At 33.1% G+C, this 16,682-nt stretch overlaps 1 protein-coding gene across 3 annotated transcripts in view; it reads right to left on the bottom strand.

Moving 5' to 3' along the window:
• Positions 1-16,682, bottom strand: part of LOC106687370 (amyloid-beta A4 precursor protein-binding family A member 3) — a gene marked incomplete at its 5' end in the record, with an annotated part of 137,931 nt that overhangs the window by 25,162 nt on the left and 96,087 nt on the right. Inside the window, 2 exon segments of one of the 3 annotated variants that reach the window (XM_067047443.1) lie at positions 6,877-7,056; positions 14,806-14,925. In XM_067047443.1, coding sequence (XP_066903544.1) covers positions 7,045-7,056; positions 14,806-14,925 — 132 coding nt within the window. 3 annotated transcript variants of the gene reach the window in all.

Consider the following 16,682-nt stretch of genomic DNA (forward strand, 5'->3'; position numbering starts at 1 on the left):
ATGTTTTTACATTTTATACCCCTGTTATTTTACACTTATGTTTTTTTCTTTTTTGTAACTATAGTGTTTGTATCTTTTTTGGCCCTGACGAAGGCCTGCAATGTGGGGCGAAATGTTGGCTCAATAAAATAGTATAATTCTACTATTTGAGTTTTTTTTTTTACCGCACCCGGACCATATTCCATTCATCTATACACACGGTCAATCAATAATCTTCCAGTAATTTCTAAAACATTGATAGGTATTAAAAGTTAGGACCCTGATGAGTCTCACTAGTAAACAATGTGCTAACCAATGAACAAGATTTTTTCCAATAATAAAAAAATTAATTTTGTAGTTTTATTTCTAAAGTCAGAATTTCATCTTAGAAAATATTACATGTTTTCTAGAGCAGAAAGAAATTCTTGATATAATTAAGACAATAAAATGGGTAAAGGATTAAGGTAAAAAAAAATTAAACTAAACTGAAAGTACATTGCTATGAATCATTTTTTTCAGTAAAAAAAATTGATATTCAAAGGAATAATCCACCCTTTTAGTGTACAGAGAATAATCAAGAACCTCGACTGTAAACAACAGTAGTCTAAATACCGGTTGTTTAATTCTGCATCAGCTAGAAAAATATAAGATAAAAATATCTGATACGAAAGAAGATAATCAAACATTGAGGTTCTACCTGATAATTTATTTATCAGAAATAAAGTAGTAGTCCTACTGGGACATATAATTAAACAAATTTGGCTTCCCTAAGCTAATCTTGAATTTTACATCTTTCCTTACAGCATTTTAATAAAAATTCAACTCCAGTAGTTTCTCAGTAGTTTATCCACGTAAATGAATTTTTCTTCCTTTTGAGTTTTGATAAATTAGTGTCATGTTCTTTATCGCTGATTCACCTCATTTGCCTATAGATAGCTCCAGTCGAGCCAGAAAAGAATTCCCCATCACATTCTTTACTTCATACTTTTCAAATCACACCACAGATTTTATTAAGGTTGTTTTTTAGGCTTAATGACACAAAAAAATGAATTGGTAAATCACCATTACAGATTTTCATGCCTGATATTAAAGAAAAACTAATATATATTGTATGGCAATTGTTAATGCCATATTTTATTATTACCTTGTAAATAATATTTAGTTAGTATTAGTGTTTAATTTAATAACGTTTATTTTTATTTATATTACTTTAATTGAATTTGGTTGTTTGAGAAGTAAAATATGTAATTATATTTGTGTGTTATAATGAATAATAGAGACAGTTGCTAAGGGCTGATAATCGTCGGTAAAGAGAGCAATGGGTCGACCATCTTCGTTTTTTATAGCAGTTGGGGCTAATTAGTGGCCATTATAGCGTCTAAGCAGCACTGTCTGCATATATAATTTAATAGTTTGGACATTTTTAGGGAGTTAACTGGCATTACAGTTCAGAACCAGACCACTTCTGTGTTTCGACTTTAATATGAGTTCCGGATAATTAGTGGCCATGACTGTGTGTAACCAGCCCTGTTCATTTTGGTACTATTTATTGACATTTTGAGTGCGTTAACAGACATTATAATCCAGACCTCATCTGCGTTTCGACTTGAATATAAATTGTTGTTTAGTTGGCTAGCCTAATACATTAAAATAATTAGACCCTATCTGCCCTTAATAAGTGTCAGTGCGGCCATCTTGACTTTTGGATATTTGGACTATCGATAAGCCACTACACCAACTTTGGACCATTGCAGCAGTGTATTTAGCTACAGAGCTGCGACATACACATCTCGGCAGCATTCTTCCTCTGACCTATCGGAGTGGAGCAACCTTACGTCGACTAGTATTTATTCTATATATATTTATTTATTTATTTTTTTTTTGTAAATTAGTTTCTTTTTTTTTTTCATAATTTATCTAACTATTTTATTTTTATCTTAGAGGGTTTTTTTTTTTACTTGTATTCGTTGTTAGTCATCTTTTGTTTATTTTAGTTTTCAAATGTTTAAATTGAACCAAATAAATGTTTAATCCAAACCAGCTAGTTGTTTGTTCTTTTTAAAGCCTTCCAACAAAAAGACAGTCGATTTGAGGTGGCTTTAACATAAATTTTGGTCCTCCGGTCATTGGATTAAACATTTATTGGTAAATGTGTTCATAATTTTGGTCCTCCGGTCCTTGGATTAAACATTTATTGGTAAATGTGTTCATAATTTTGGTCCTCTGGCCTAAGATGTAGACAATTATTTGAAATTTGGTTCATTATAATTTTATTACTTACTTTTAATTGTTGTTTTAAGGTAAGTAATGGGGCCTAAAGCAGATAAATGCATATACTTGCAAACAGACAACCTAACTTCGAATTTCGGTTTAAATGTGCAACATCCACCGCCACACAGGTTTCAAAATATTACGAAAAGGGTCTTAATGTCCACTGTTGTGTCCATAACACATAATAGTTGTCCTTTGTGCCGAGAAAGACACTGCTTGTATAGGTGCCCGCGTTTTCGCTCAATGGAACCTAAACAATGGTTTGATAAAATTCGACTGATAAATTTATGTTTCAACTGTTTAATGCCCAGTCATTATGCCAATAGATCCCAAGCTTTAGTTCTTGTAATCAATGCGAAAGGTGATATCATTCATTGTTGCATTTTTCAACATCTATTTATAGGTGAACGAATGACGGGGGTAGGAAAGTTCTAAATACTTCTTCTTTCTCCTGGAATAATAATGTATTAGAGCTAGATCCTTCCTCAGAAAATATGCCAGGTTCTGACAAAATAACTGGGGACTCAAATGGTTCAGTTTTGTCATCCCTATCTGAGTCTAGTGTCTCAGTCCTATTAGGTACCGCGATTGCTAGAATTGAGAACCATAATGGGCAATACTTGCCTATAAGAATTTTGATTTACTGTGGATCACAGTGATCGTTTATAACCTCAGCCTGTGCTCAAAGTTTAGGTTTAGACTGGAGTGCTAACCTGCAGCCTTTGCATGATTTCAGAGATAACCCAATTAATGGTGGGAACTTTCAGGCGCATTACACCTTAGTGCCCCAGCACTCATTCCATCCTCACCTTAAAACAAATGCCGTGATCATTCCAAAGATAACGGATAAGATACCATCTTGTCCAATCCGTAATGTGATTCACAAACATTTTCTACAATATGACTTGGCAAATAAAACTTTTGGAAAACCGGGTCCCATTGATTTTTTATTGGGTGCCGATTTATATAGACAAATTCTATTGGGCGACTGTATAAGTCAGGAGGGTTACCACTATGCTCTCAAAACAATATTTGGTTGGGTAATCATAGGGTATTTAACTCTAAACTTGGGTTCAAAGGAGAAAAATTTTCACAAGTGACCTCCTGTCAATTACCACTTCCAAATGTGCTCAATGACTCAATAGAGAAATTTTAGGAGATTGAAACAGTTTCCCAAGTTGTAAAAATTGAATTACTCAAATGGAGAGGGTCCACTTTGAGAAAATGGACAAGTAACACTCCAGAGCTGTTAATTTCATTTAGTTACAGTCAACAAGAAGCTTATCAATTTTCGGAGCGAAATAAACAATGGGTGAAAGAATTGGGAATAACGTGGGATCCTGGAATATAGTGGGACTGCCTAATATATCATATTCAAAATTTAAATTACTTTTGTCCAAAAGTGGATCATATTTTCTGTTTTTCAAAGTTCCAATCTCCTTTGGTATCTTACCTCAGTCACTTTAAGGCAAACTCTTATTTGCAACAGCTATGAAGAGGATTTGTTAAGCAAGTATAGTATTTTTCCATCTGTAATAGGTAAAGATTATGGGGAATTCTTAAATTATCTTTTACTCGTACACTAAACTTGAATACCCTGGTGTGTGTTTCCACGAAAACACATTCATGTAGCAATAATAGGATTCGCTTATGGATCAGGGATCGAGTATGTAACCACAATCTATTATAGAAACATATTTAGTATAGTTTTATTATTATCAACTCGACTCCACAACTCGATGTTGAGTCAGCCTCCACTAATCATTACGATCTTGAGCGGCCACCATCCAGTTCCTCACTCCCATCATGGTCCTGGCATCACCATTCACACCATCACTCCATCGAAGGCGTGGTCTTTCTTTGCGTCTTGCTCCATGTAGTACCTCGGTCACTATTTTCCTTAGCAGATCACTCTCAGCCATCCCAGCAACATGCCTTGCCCACCTCAATCTACTGAACCTCGCAAACTAGACAACGTCTAATTCCTTATATAAAACTTTGAGCTCTTGGTTTGTTCGACATCTCCATATCTAGTCAACCTTGACAACTTCAAATATTTTATGGAGAATCTTCCTCTCCAAGACCATTAAGTTATGCTCACCAACATTAGAGATAGTCCACGTTTCCGAGTCATAATTCTTCACAACCCCTTTCTACCCCCTTATACAGATCACTACTATACATCCCCTCTCTTTCCGACATAATTCAAAAACTCTTACGTTCTACTGTATCTAACCTTCGTATTGCTTTCAGACCTCACAACACACTACCTAATATTTACACTTAACTAAAAGACCCTATCCCTCCTCTACACCGATCATTTTTTTTCTTCTTCTATTCATTTCTTTTGTTAAACTTTACTTATATTTTGCCTCTTTATCAACTATTATGGTTACATATATTTTCTTTCTCTCAACTTTATTCTTCTTTCCATATTTCAATTTTTAAATTATTAATAACTAATATATTCATACTTCTTTACATTATATAACTTCATTTTTATTTTATTTCCTTAATTATGTTATTTTACCTACCTGTTCAATTACCTATGTATACATTTTATTTTCCACTTCTCTCATCACTTCATTTTATTAATTCCATTTTGTAAAATTATTCACTTTATATCATTCTGTTTATATTTTATTTGTTGTACTTATTGGTTGTTATCTTGTTCTGTTCTTAGCCCTGATGAAGGCTAGAAACACTAGCCGAAACGTTGGCACAATTAAATAAGTTACATTAACTTATTTGTGTTTCATTTTGACCGCACCCCTAACCATCTTCTCCTCATACAAGTCATCCATGGTCAACTATCTCTCATAATTATTAAAGATTTCAGTATGCAGACAATCATATAGAAACATATTTAGTATAGTTTAGTTACACAAATCCGATTAGCAACATTAAACACATCTATCTACCTTCTGAGTGTTGTGTGCTGCCCTCTTGCTGGCACAAACTAGGAAATTTGTTTCGAACAAAAAGGAAACTAAAAACGTCCCTATATTCGGTCAGCGAGGGATTCTCAGAGTGGGCGGTCCCTTGCCCTTAAACGCATTTATAGCTGATTTTAATAGTAGTTTATTGAAGGAATCAAATGTCCCTCCATTGTAATGGACATTCTGAGAAAATTTTAGAAATCTTTTCTGAACTTAATAGTATAGCAAGGGTAGTCAAATGAAAAACAGCCAAGGGGGATTTTATTAGACCTGTCACAAAATTGGCCCCATAGCTTTCCTCAGATTAGTCAATGTAGAAAACTGTTAATTAAACGTTAAATTTTTGTCCCAAGACAATTGGTGGGCGGTATGTTAATGTCATATTTTATTGTTACCTTGTAAATAATATTTAGTTAGTATTAGTGTTTAATTTAATAACGTTTATTTTTATTTATATTACTTTAATTGAATTTGGTTGTTTGAGAAGAAAAATATGTAATTATATTTGTATGTTACAATGAATAATAGAGACAGTTGCTAAGGGCTGATAATCGTCGGTAAGAGATTGCCTAGTAATGGGCCGACCATCTTTGTTTTTTATAGCAGTTGCGGCTAATTAGTGGCCATGATAGCGTCTAAGCAGCACTGTCTGCGTATATAATTTAATAATTTGTACATTTTTAGTGAGTTAACCATCATTAGAGTTCGGAACCAGACCACTTCTGTGTTTCGACTTTAATATTAGTTCTGGATAATTAACAAGGGACTTTGAACTAGTATAATCCCTAAAGCATAAACAAACTGAGAGATAAATAGATCCGTTACTAAGTAGGACTTTTTAATCTCTCTTATATTTCAATACTTCCGACTTTCAACTATGGTTGAATTTTGAGCAGGTAATACCTAAGACATGAACACTTATATTAGACTCGTTTATTTTTTATTTTTACTTGTATTCATTGTTAGTCATCTTTTGTTTATTTTAGTTTTAGTTTTCAAATGTTTAAATTGAACCAAATAAATCTTTAATCCGAACCAGCTAGTTGTTTGTTCTTTTTAAATCCTTCCAACAAAATGACAGTCGATTTGAGGTGGCTTTAACAGCAATATTATAGAGAAAATTGAGATAGGTAAAACCATAAACCCAAGTGATTTATGAAAAAACATGTTAAAATTATAACAGGGATTAAGCATAGATAAAATTTTCTACCAGAATAAAGATTACTTAGCAATAAATCTATTAACATGTAAGCATTTAAATGTTAATATTTTACACAATATCACTATCGTTCTAGAGACCATAATTTTTTTATAATTATTACTGTCAGACGAATAGTTAGAGCTGATTACTCCTTAATGAAGTACACATACAGAACTAAAACAGTACAATCTAGTGGTATTAACTATATGTTGTCAAAGAACTACATGCATAAATAAAATTTATGTATATTTGGTAAAAACAACTCAGAAAGGATATTGAACTAAAATAATTTTAATTAGTTTTACCTATCTCAGTCTTTCTATAGTATTGTCACACAATATATTGTAATATCCTCTTTTATGAGTAAATAGTTATTTTTTATATATAAATGATTTTTAGTATTTTTTATATTATGTATCATTTCAGCATTGTTTATTTAAACCAAAAAGCAAGCTAACCAATTTTCAACAGTAAAATATGCAGTCACCAAAGATATCATTCAAAGCCAAGATAGCAGCACCATTCTGAAGTCAGTAGGATCGCTGCCATGTTGAGCAGATTCCAATATTTAAAACTTTAACTATCTTCCCATCATGATTGCCGAGGGTAGGACGTATCCTGAATGCAGGGGGTCCTGAACATCCTTGACCTCTCTTAGTGGGACATCTAGAAAAAGAAGACATCAAAGGAACATGCAAGGAGAATAAGATACTGTTTTGTTTGTATCGCCGGTGGATGAGGTGTGTTGAAAAGAGTAAGAGAACCAATGCTTTGTTTTGTCAGTGTTTAACGGCACACTCCACTAAACCAGTAAGTCAGATGACGAATATGGCGGTGAACGAAAAGAAGTCGATCGCGAGACCTCAATAAAATGGGGACGAAAAAAAAGAAAATGGCGGCCGGGTGAACTCAGCCTCTGCCATACCTGTAAGTCACGTGAACAATTCCTAAGTGTATACCAGTAATTGTTAAAAGTTTGTTTACTTTTGATGAAAGAATTAACAAATAAAGAGGATTAACGAGTCTAATATAAGTGTTCATGTCTTAGGTATTACCTGCTCAAAATTCAACCATAGTTGAAATTCGGAAGTATTGAAATATAAGAGAGATTAAAAAGTCCTACTTAGTAACGGATCTATTTATCTCTCAGTTTGTCTATGCTTTAGAGATTATACTAGTTCAAAGTCCCTTGTTAATTATCCAGAACTAATATTAAAGTCGAAACACAGAAGTGGTCTGGTTCCGAACTGTAATGACGGTTAACTCACTAAAAATGTCCAAATTATTAAATTATATACGCAGACAGTGCTGTTTAGACGCTATCATAGCCACTAATTAGCCGCAACTGCTATAAAAAACGAAGATGGTCGGCCCATTGCTAGGCAACCTCTTAGCGACGATTATCGGCCCTTAGCAACTGTTTCTATTATTCATTGTAACACACAAATATAATTACATATTTTTCTTCTCAAACAACCAAATTCAATTAAAGTAATATAAATAAAAATAAACGTTATTAAATTAAACGCTAATACTAACTACATATCATTTACAAGGTAACAATAAAATATGACAACATACTGCCCACCAATTGTCTTGGGACAAAAATTTAACGTTTAATTAACAGTTTTCTACATTGACTAATCTGAGGAAAGCAATGGGCCCAATTTTGTGACAGGTCGAACAAAATCCCCCTTCGCTGTTTTTAATTTGACTACCCTTGCTATACTATTAGGTCCAGAAAAGATTTCTAAAATTTTCTCAGAATGTCCATTACAATGGAGGGACATTTGATTCCTTCAATAAACTACTATTAAAATCAGCTATAAATGCGTTGAAGGGCAAGGGACCGCCCGCCCTGAGAATCCCTCGCTGACTGGATATAGGGACATTTTAAGTTTCCTTTTTGTTCGAAACAAATTTCCTAGTTTGTGCCAGCAAGAGGGCAGCACGAATTATAGAAAGATGGTTTTTGTAAAAAGGGAGTTTGTGCGACATTTAAGTAAAAAAATATGTTGTTCTAAATTATGGGCCAGGCGTCTATGGAGAGAAAAAAGGGTGTTTATGTGAGATTTGAGATTAGGATAAGAAGTTTTGAAAAATGAGACTGACAAATTAGGCATAACAGGAGTGGAAATATTAAGAGAAGTCTGGGTAATACAAGAAGAATGAATAGAAGAATAATGGATGATAGAAGATGTTAAAGTTCTAGAAGACTTGGGTGTGTGAAGAGATTAAAGAGCTAGAAAAAATGACGTCCGATGAGGATGTATGGTGTTGCAGATGTCTGGACGGGTGGTAAAGTCTGGTACTGCGGCAAGTAGGTTCGTGGTTGTTATCTTGTTCTGTTCTTAGCTCTGATGAAGACTAGAAACTCTAGCCGAAATGTTGACACAATTAAATAAGTTACATTAACTTATTTGTGTTTCATTTTTACCGCATCCCCAACCATCTTCTCCTCATACGAAATCTTTAATAGATTGTGGTTACATACTCGACCTCTGATCCATAAGCGAATCTTATTATTGCTACATGAATGTGTTTTCGAGGAAACACACACCAGGGTATTCAAGTTTAGTGTATGAGTAAAAGATAATTTAAGGATTCTTCATAATCTTTACCTATTACAGATGGAAAAAGACTATACCCGCTTAACAAATCCTCTTCATAGCTGTTGCAAATAACAGTTTGCATTAAAGTGACTGAGGTAAGATACCAAAGGAGATTGCAACTTCTGCAATAAAATCTGTGGAGTGATATGAAAAACATGAAGTTGAGAATGTGGTAGGGAATTATTTTCTGGCTCGACTGGCGCTATCTATAGGCAAACGAGGTGAATCAGCGATAAAGGACATGACACTAATTTACCAAAACTCAAAAGGAAGAAAAATTCATTTACGTGGATAAATAACAGATAATCTACTAGAGTTGAATTTTTATTAAAATGCTGTAAGGAAAGATGTAAAATTCAAGATTAGCTTAGGAAAGCCAAATTTGTTTAATTATATGTCCACTAAGAGAGACCGAGAATGTTCAGGACCTTCTGGATCCAGGATACGTCTTCCTCTCGGCGCTTAAAACCCAAGTGATCTGAAAAAACTAAGGTTTCTTCCTTCCCCTTCTATAGGTGTTCATACTCAACAACGATTGTAGCACTACGGTTTTGAGTTTTTTCATATGATTTCCTTTATGAATAATTTTCTTTAATACTTATACTTAACTTTTTTTTTCTTAAATACACGGTAACTACAATTATGATGGTAAGTTAAATAAAGCTTTTAAAATATTTAAATCTGCTCAACATGGCCATGATTCAACGGACTTCAGACTGGTCCCGCCATCTTGCCTTTTCTAATGATCTTTTACATTCCATATTTGACTGAACAAAATTGGTTAGCTTGCTTTTTTGATTTAATATAACAAATAAACAATACTGAAACGATATATAAAATAAAAACATTAAAAACCATTTATATATAAAAAATAACTATTTACTCATAAAAGAAGATATTACAATATATAGATGAAACAAACAATTGTTGGGTAATAGAATGTATCAACACAGTAATGATATAAAAAAAACCAAGGAGAAGGATCCCAATAAAACAGCACTAGTGCAGCATGCAGCTAAAAAGCAACATATATTCGATTTTGACAATACAATAATTTTACATAAAGAAAATAATACATTCAAAAGAAAAATACTTGAGTCTATTTATATATCAGAAAACATTAAATATACAGTGAATTTTAAAACAAACACAAGAAATTTAATCCAAAACTATGCAGTGATTTTATCGAAATTAATTTATGAAAAATAAGGGTAAAAATTTTATGTTACTATTTATAATTAACTTTGATATGAATTTTAATAATAAAAGAAATAATAAATTTAACCAAAATACAGTTTGAAATAAATAAATTATATGCCTAACCTGAGTGTAAGGAAGGTTAAAAATATTGTTGTGATAAGAAAGTGATAATAGTGTTAAATTGATTTAATGTGAAGAGTGACAAAATAGGTAATTAGACACAACCTAAGGAAAGCTTATTAGTAAATTAATATGACTCCCTAATGTTTCATTAGGGTAATTTTGATCAGTCTTATGGGTAATTTTGACTGAAATTGATGACCTGAGCAGAACAGCCTGCAAAAAAGTTTTTAAATTATTTATGTGAGTGTAAATTTGTATTTAAGTTATGCTATTTTATTTATAGTAATGTTATTTGTTAAAAATGAATGTATAATAAAAGCTGTTATTTGATAGATTGTCCTTGAGGATGGTTGAATTGGCCGATCGGAATTTCAAAGAAATAAGAGTGCTTTGAGACTTAAATTGGATATAATTTAATTTATTCAAACAATTATAACCATTCTTTAGAAATTGAAAATATTATATACAATAAGAGCATGTTGTAGGGAGTTTTTAACTGTGAATCGTGCTTTATCAAAGTATTTCTTCTAGTACTACTCCTTACTATCATATATTCCTTCAGCATGGTCAGTTCTGTGTCTCTCCATCTAATCTCCTAAAGGGCCACCACACCTATCCTGTACCGAAGCAGTTCCTTTCTAATTCCTTAGCAGCACCAGGTTTCAGTAAACTTATCACATTCCATGTAGCCAAGTAACTAAGTCCTTTTCCAGGCTGATGTTGCCCTTGATCAGTTCAATGTTCCAAGGCTTGTTCAGTTTCTTTGACAGGTGTTTGTTTAACAGGTAAGGGAGTCAACCTTGCACCAAACCCCCTAACTGGAGAACTAGTGGCTGATTGCAGCTTAGACAGCTGGATGATGGGGCTGCCACCTCCCTACGTCTAAATAGAATGTGTTGTGAGAGATAAATAACATGAAGCAGGGAATGTGGTGGGGATTTTTCCCTGCCTCAAGTGGTGCAATCTATAGGCAAACCAGTTGAATCACTCTCTTGTGCAATAGCAGGCTGATGTAAAATATTATTTCTTGTAATTTTCTACTGTATGGTGAATTCTGAAGCAATTTCTTTTCCAATTTCTTTATCTTATCGTTTCTTTATCTTATCGATTCTTTATCTTATCATTTCCCTACATCATGAATCATTATTCCAATAATCCTACATATTGCTCAGCAGATTAGAGAGTGTATAGTCTGTCATTAATTTACTTAAAAAACTACAGCAAAACATGCATTTCTTAAAAAAATGTGGTAGAATAAGTGGATTCTCTGTAATCGTAAATAAACTTTCATTTCCCCTCATAGCGAACAACCGAGTGATATTCTAGACTTACACTGTCCCCTCAGAGTAGTCAAATGAGTGATATGCTAGACTTATGCTGTTCCATCAAAGGGGATAACCGAGTGCAAAGGGTTGATTTAGACTTGAGAAATAAATTTAACTTTTTAACATTTTCCCTGTCCCAGGTATGAAACATGAAAACAATCCGACAAGTCCAAATGACTTTTTATTAAGAAAGGGTTCTCTATGGTGCCAGAAAACCAGATTAACCCTAAAAAAAATATAGATATTGAGAAGTATACATTATTTCCGTGAAATACATATGGCTCACAGGCGTGAGACTTTTTAGTACCTGCATACCCATGAGCCACATGTGTTTCCCAGTTTATTTTGTTGTTCTTCCCCTTTTTTTATCCTTATTTGAGTCTGTTGTTGAATTTACGACAAAAGATACTAGTTTGTGTTTTTCATCATAGCAGTATTATCCGAAAAAAGTAGTAGTTACTACTACTGTACTTCTGTAGTAGATCCGATACATTATCATCCAATATTTCATAACATAAAAATGTCATACAACTATCTCTCATCTATATTACGTTGTTGGCACTTTTTCGACAATACAGCTTCTTGAGATCCGATAGAACGGTTATACAAAGTCAAACTATTTCTTGACTGTGTTGTCAAGAATAGGCAGAATCTACTGAAAACTGGAAAGTGCATCATCATTGACGAGTCCATGATGCCTTTTAGAGGTAAAATATCATTTCCCCAATATAACCCCTCCAAAGCGCACGAATACGGTTCTAAGATCTATAAATTATGACCACAAGATTGATATGTATGGAACTGTAGTATCTGCAGGGGACGTGACCCTAATAAGGAGCCAGGAAGTGTAGAGTTGTATTTTTGTGCAATGATTTGCTACAAGCTGGAAGGGTTGTTGTTGTGTGTGATAACTTTTACAATTGCGTGGGCTTGGCTGATTATCTGTTACAACACAAGACAGATTTGTATGGCACTCTGCGCGTCAATAGAGCAGGCCTTTCTAGGTCTCTAAAACTGAAGAAGATGGCCCGGAATCAAAGAAGGGTGAAGTTGTTGCACGACAAAAAAAACAATATTACAGTTTTGAACTGGAAAGACAAAAGAGATGTCATGATCTCGACTTGCCATGGTGCTGAGATGCAAGTGTCAGGTGGATCAGTCAAAACTTATACCAAAGGTTTTGCTTGACTATAAACGAACGAAAGAAAGGTAGATAAATGTGTCTGACTAGCTTTCAAGCTATTACGGTCCGAAGAGAAAGTCCCTCCCTTGGTATAAAAAAGTTGCACTTGACATATTGATATGTGCATCAGTAACAAATACTATATTGTTGTATCAAAAATGCACCCAGCCTCAAACAGAAAATCAAGACTGACCGTGCTATAGGCACAAAAATAAATAATACATGAATTCCTGCAACTAGACAGTCAACCTGGAGGGCATACATTGACTTCTGGTAGTCTGAGATCCTCTAATTTGCTTACAGCCCAGCATTTTCTAACAAAAATTGAGCGAAAAGAAGATCGTAAAATAATAAGGAAACGTTGCTCCGGATGCTACAACAACCTATGAAAACATGGTGAGTCGGGAAAATGTTGCAAAAAAAGCAAAATAGGTTAATACTGAGTGTATATTGTGCCAAAAAGCCTATTGTCTGTCTTAATTTCAAACAAGTCACAAGTGAAACACAATAGATTAATTGCTTATTGTTAAACATTTTTTTTTCCATTTGTAATTTTCTCAAAAAATAAAAATATTTTTTCATATGTCCCGCTGTTTTTCTAAACTGTGTAACTGTCCTAGCAAGTTCAAGCTTAAAAATGTGCAAGACCTAGCACGTTCAGTGAATATATTTTCAATAGAAGTGGTATATACTACGAGGGGCTACAAGTGGTTCATGAGCATAGAGAGATGTCACAGTGTCACGTTTTGTGAACTGTATGTGGTTCACAGGACAGGTAACATATTAAATATTAAACACATGCATTTTCTTTTATCATTAAAATAACCATGTTTTCTCCACAATATTAATCAACTCTTTCCTAATATTAAACCATTTTTTCATAAATAATATTCACTTTTAATTGTTCAATTTCTAATGTCTATGTTCTGTTCATGGTAACAGTTAATACCTTTTGTTTTTATTTAACCAGAGAATTTAAATATCACAACAGCATATATACATAAACCAGTTTATGAGTACCACTGCTACTTTATTTTGACAAAGTTTTAACTGGTCAAAACTTAAGAAAAACGAGTTTGAAAATTTGAAGTACTAAAACTTTTTCTGTTATTTATAATATATATATCAATTATATCCTCATTATTTTACATGGTTGTAGTTTAACTTTTTAAGTTTAATTAATTTTTAATAAAAAAATATCATACCTTTAATTTTATTTATAATAAGTCAAAATGTAGTTTGAACCTTATTGTAGACAAAATGAATAATAATAAAGGTGTAGATATTTGGTTTCGGTATATTAAGCAGCGAAATTGTGAATAGAAAGCTTTTTCAAACAGAAAAGCGGGCTAATGTTTGAAGCCTTAGGAGCTATAATCAAATTCTCAAAATCAAATAATAAAACTGGCAAGTAATTTTCCTTTTCTTCTTTAATCACTTCACACATTACATTTTTGTCGTATTTTCCCTGAAAGCAATAGACTTATTAACTGTCCCAAAGGTCATCAGAGGAGAGGTAGGCTGCATTTTAATTCGATTTCATAACCCATTCGGTTATGAAAACTCAAAAAGAAAAGGATTTGAATTAAATAAAGAACACTAAAAACCTAACAGTTGAGAGTCCAAAAGAAACTTAAGCTAACCTAATAAAAACAGGATCACTTCTAGAGAACCTAAACTGTTCGCAGACCTTTCTCTGAGGTCCTTAGCTGGGATGTGCAGCCCAAGGTACAGCATCAAACCACGCAAGTAAAAAAATATCCTTCAGTCAGAACTTAGATGTCACATTAGTAGTTCAGTGATTTTTAACATATTGCTGATACAGTTTATTTATCTATTGAATAAGACAAAGGGGAATCAGAAGCATGAATAATCTCACAAAAAATGTCAGTTACAACGTTGTCAAACCAAGGTAACAATATATAAAAACACTATAGTAAACTAAATATGAAATAATTATACATTTACTTACAACTCCATTTTGAACACTAAAGCCCAATTGATATTTAGTATCTGGTCTTTTAATTTTGACTTCAACAACAGGAGCACATGGTACAACAGTAAGCTTAACAACAGTTTGAGTTTTAGAATTCTGTAAATAAAAACAATTAATAAGTAATAGTTAAATCATATTATTCAATAGAGAATAAATTATGTAATACAAATTCATCAATATTCAAATCATCAAAGGGAAGCAAAATACATATACAGTAAGGTGGAATTTAGCATAACTTAAAAAAATGATATATAAGAAGATGGTCAGGGTTGCGGTCAAAAGAGAAACAAAAATAGTTTACAACTATTTATTTTCCGACGTTTCGCCCCACTTTGCAGGGCTTCATCAAGGCTAAAAAGATACAAAAAAAAAAACTGAGAATATCACAACAATAATATACAATAAGGTAGTTTAAGCTAGGATAAATATTATGTAAAAATAAAGTGATAAGAAATTACATATAAATAAAAGGAAGGAAGACATAAAACAGTATCAGTATAAAATAAACTTGAATAAACAATGATAAGAATAAAAATAAGTAACAACGGCAAGAGTAATTTTTTTTTTTAAAAAATACGTAAAATAAAAAAGAAGAAAGTAGAGATTAAATAAACGTCTTGAAAGAATAATTTAAAAAAAAATAATAATAATGATAATAAATGAGCAAAGAACAAGTCAGGACAACCTACCTGTTCAAAGCGAATTGAACAGAAGGCAACAATGAAGCGGAAGTTGGAGGAGTGGGGAGGAGGTAGCCAGCCGTTTAACGGCTATATTTCTATTACATATACGTCGCAAATACGTCGCGTATACATACAGGAAGTAGTCATAAAGATATGACAAAAAATGAAAAATGATAAGAGAAAGATACAGAAATATGATAATAATAATAACTATAATAATTTTTAATTTAGGAATAACTAAGTAAAATTAGAATGACACATATCATTACTAATAATACGAGATTATACTGAAGAAAATATAGTAGGGTAGTACAATACAATATAGGATATAATAACAATGATTGTAAAAGAAGTAACTAATAATAAGTAAAATTAAATAAAGAGTAGAATTAAAAAAAAAAAAAATTACAAAGAAATAAGTAAGAAAAATAATTAAACAATAATAACAACTGTAGTATTTATATATCATGAAAATAATCATTTATCTACACTGATAATAGTAATAGTAAAGATAACAGGAGTAACATGAATAATATAAAGTGAAATATATGGCTGTATGAATGCGAGATACAGTTTTTATTGATTTTGTGGTTAACTGGAAGGGGTTCAAGATGTATATAAATGGATTCTGAGATGAGTCTCTTTCGGTAATTTGGAACAGTGGCTAAAATAGTGGTATGGTCAAAATCAAACGCATGATTAAGTGTAAGGGGATGTTCTGAAAGTTTGGAAGCGGCTGAGTTGTGGGAAGTTATCCTCGTTATGTGAGGAGGCTTTCGAAGAATGGGCCAGTTGCAGATGGCAGGGTATCGGTGTTCGCCATTTCAAAGAGACCCCGAAAGCAAATAGACATGTATGCGACAAGCAGGTACTCTCGGGGGTCAGAATGGGCGAACGCCCTGAAACTTAATATCAATTACGCACCCCTGCGTGGAGTCCCAGGAGCCAGTGGACAGCAAGGAGAAGTTGGGTCCCTCTGTCGCAAATGCGGCAGAGAGTCTGCAACACCAGCTCATGTGCTGGGAAAGTCCCCTAACAACTCCCTCCTTATAACACGCCGGCACCACAGGGACAAAGAAGAATTGATGAAGTTCCTTGAAAGAAAAGACTTCACCTGCTTCGAGGAGGTCTATTGTATTGACACCGACGGATCCGTAAGATATGCCGATA

Source organism: Halyomorpha halys, unplaced genomic scaffold (genome assembly GCF_000696795.3).
Source record: "Halyomorpha halys isolate HHAL.00 unplaced genomic scaffold, Hhal_1.1 Scaffold952.1, whole genome shotgun sequence".
In the NCBI taxonomy this organism is placed as follows: domain Eukaryota; kingdom Metazoa; phylum Arthropoda; class Insecta; order Hemiptera; family Pentatomidae; genus Halyomorpha; species Halyomorpha halys.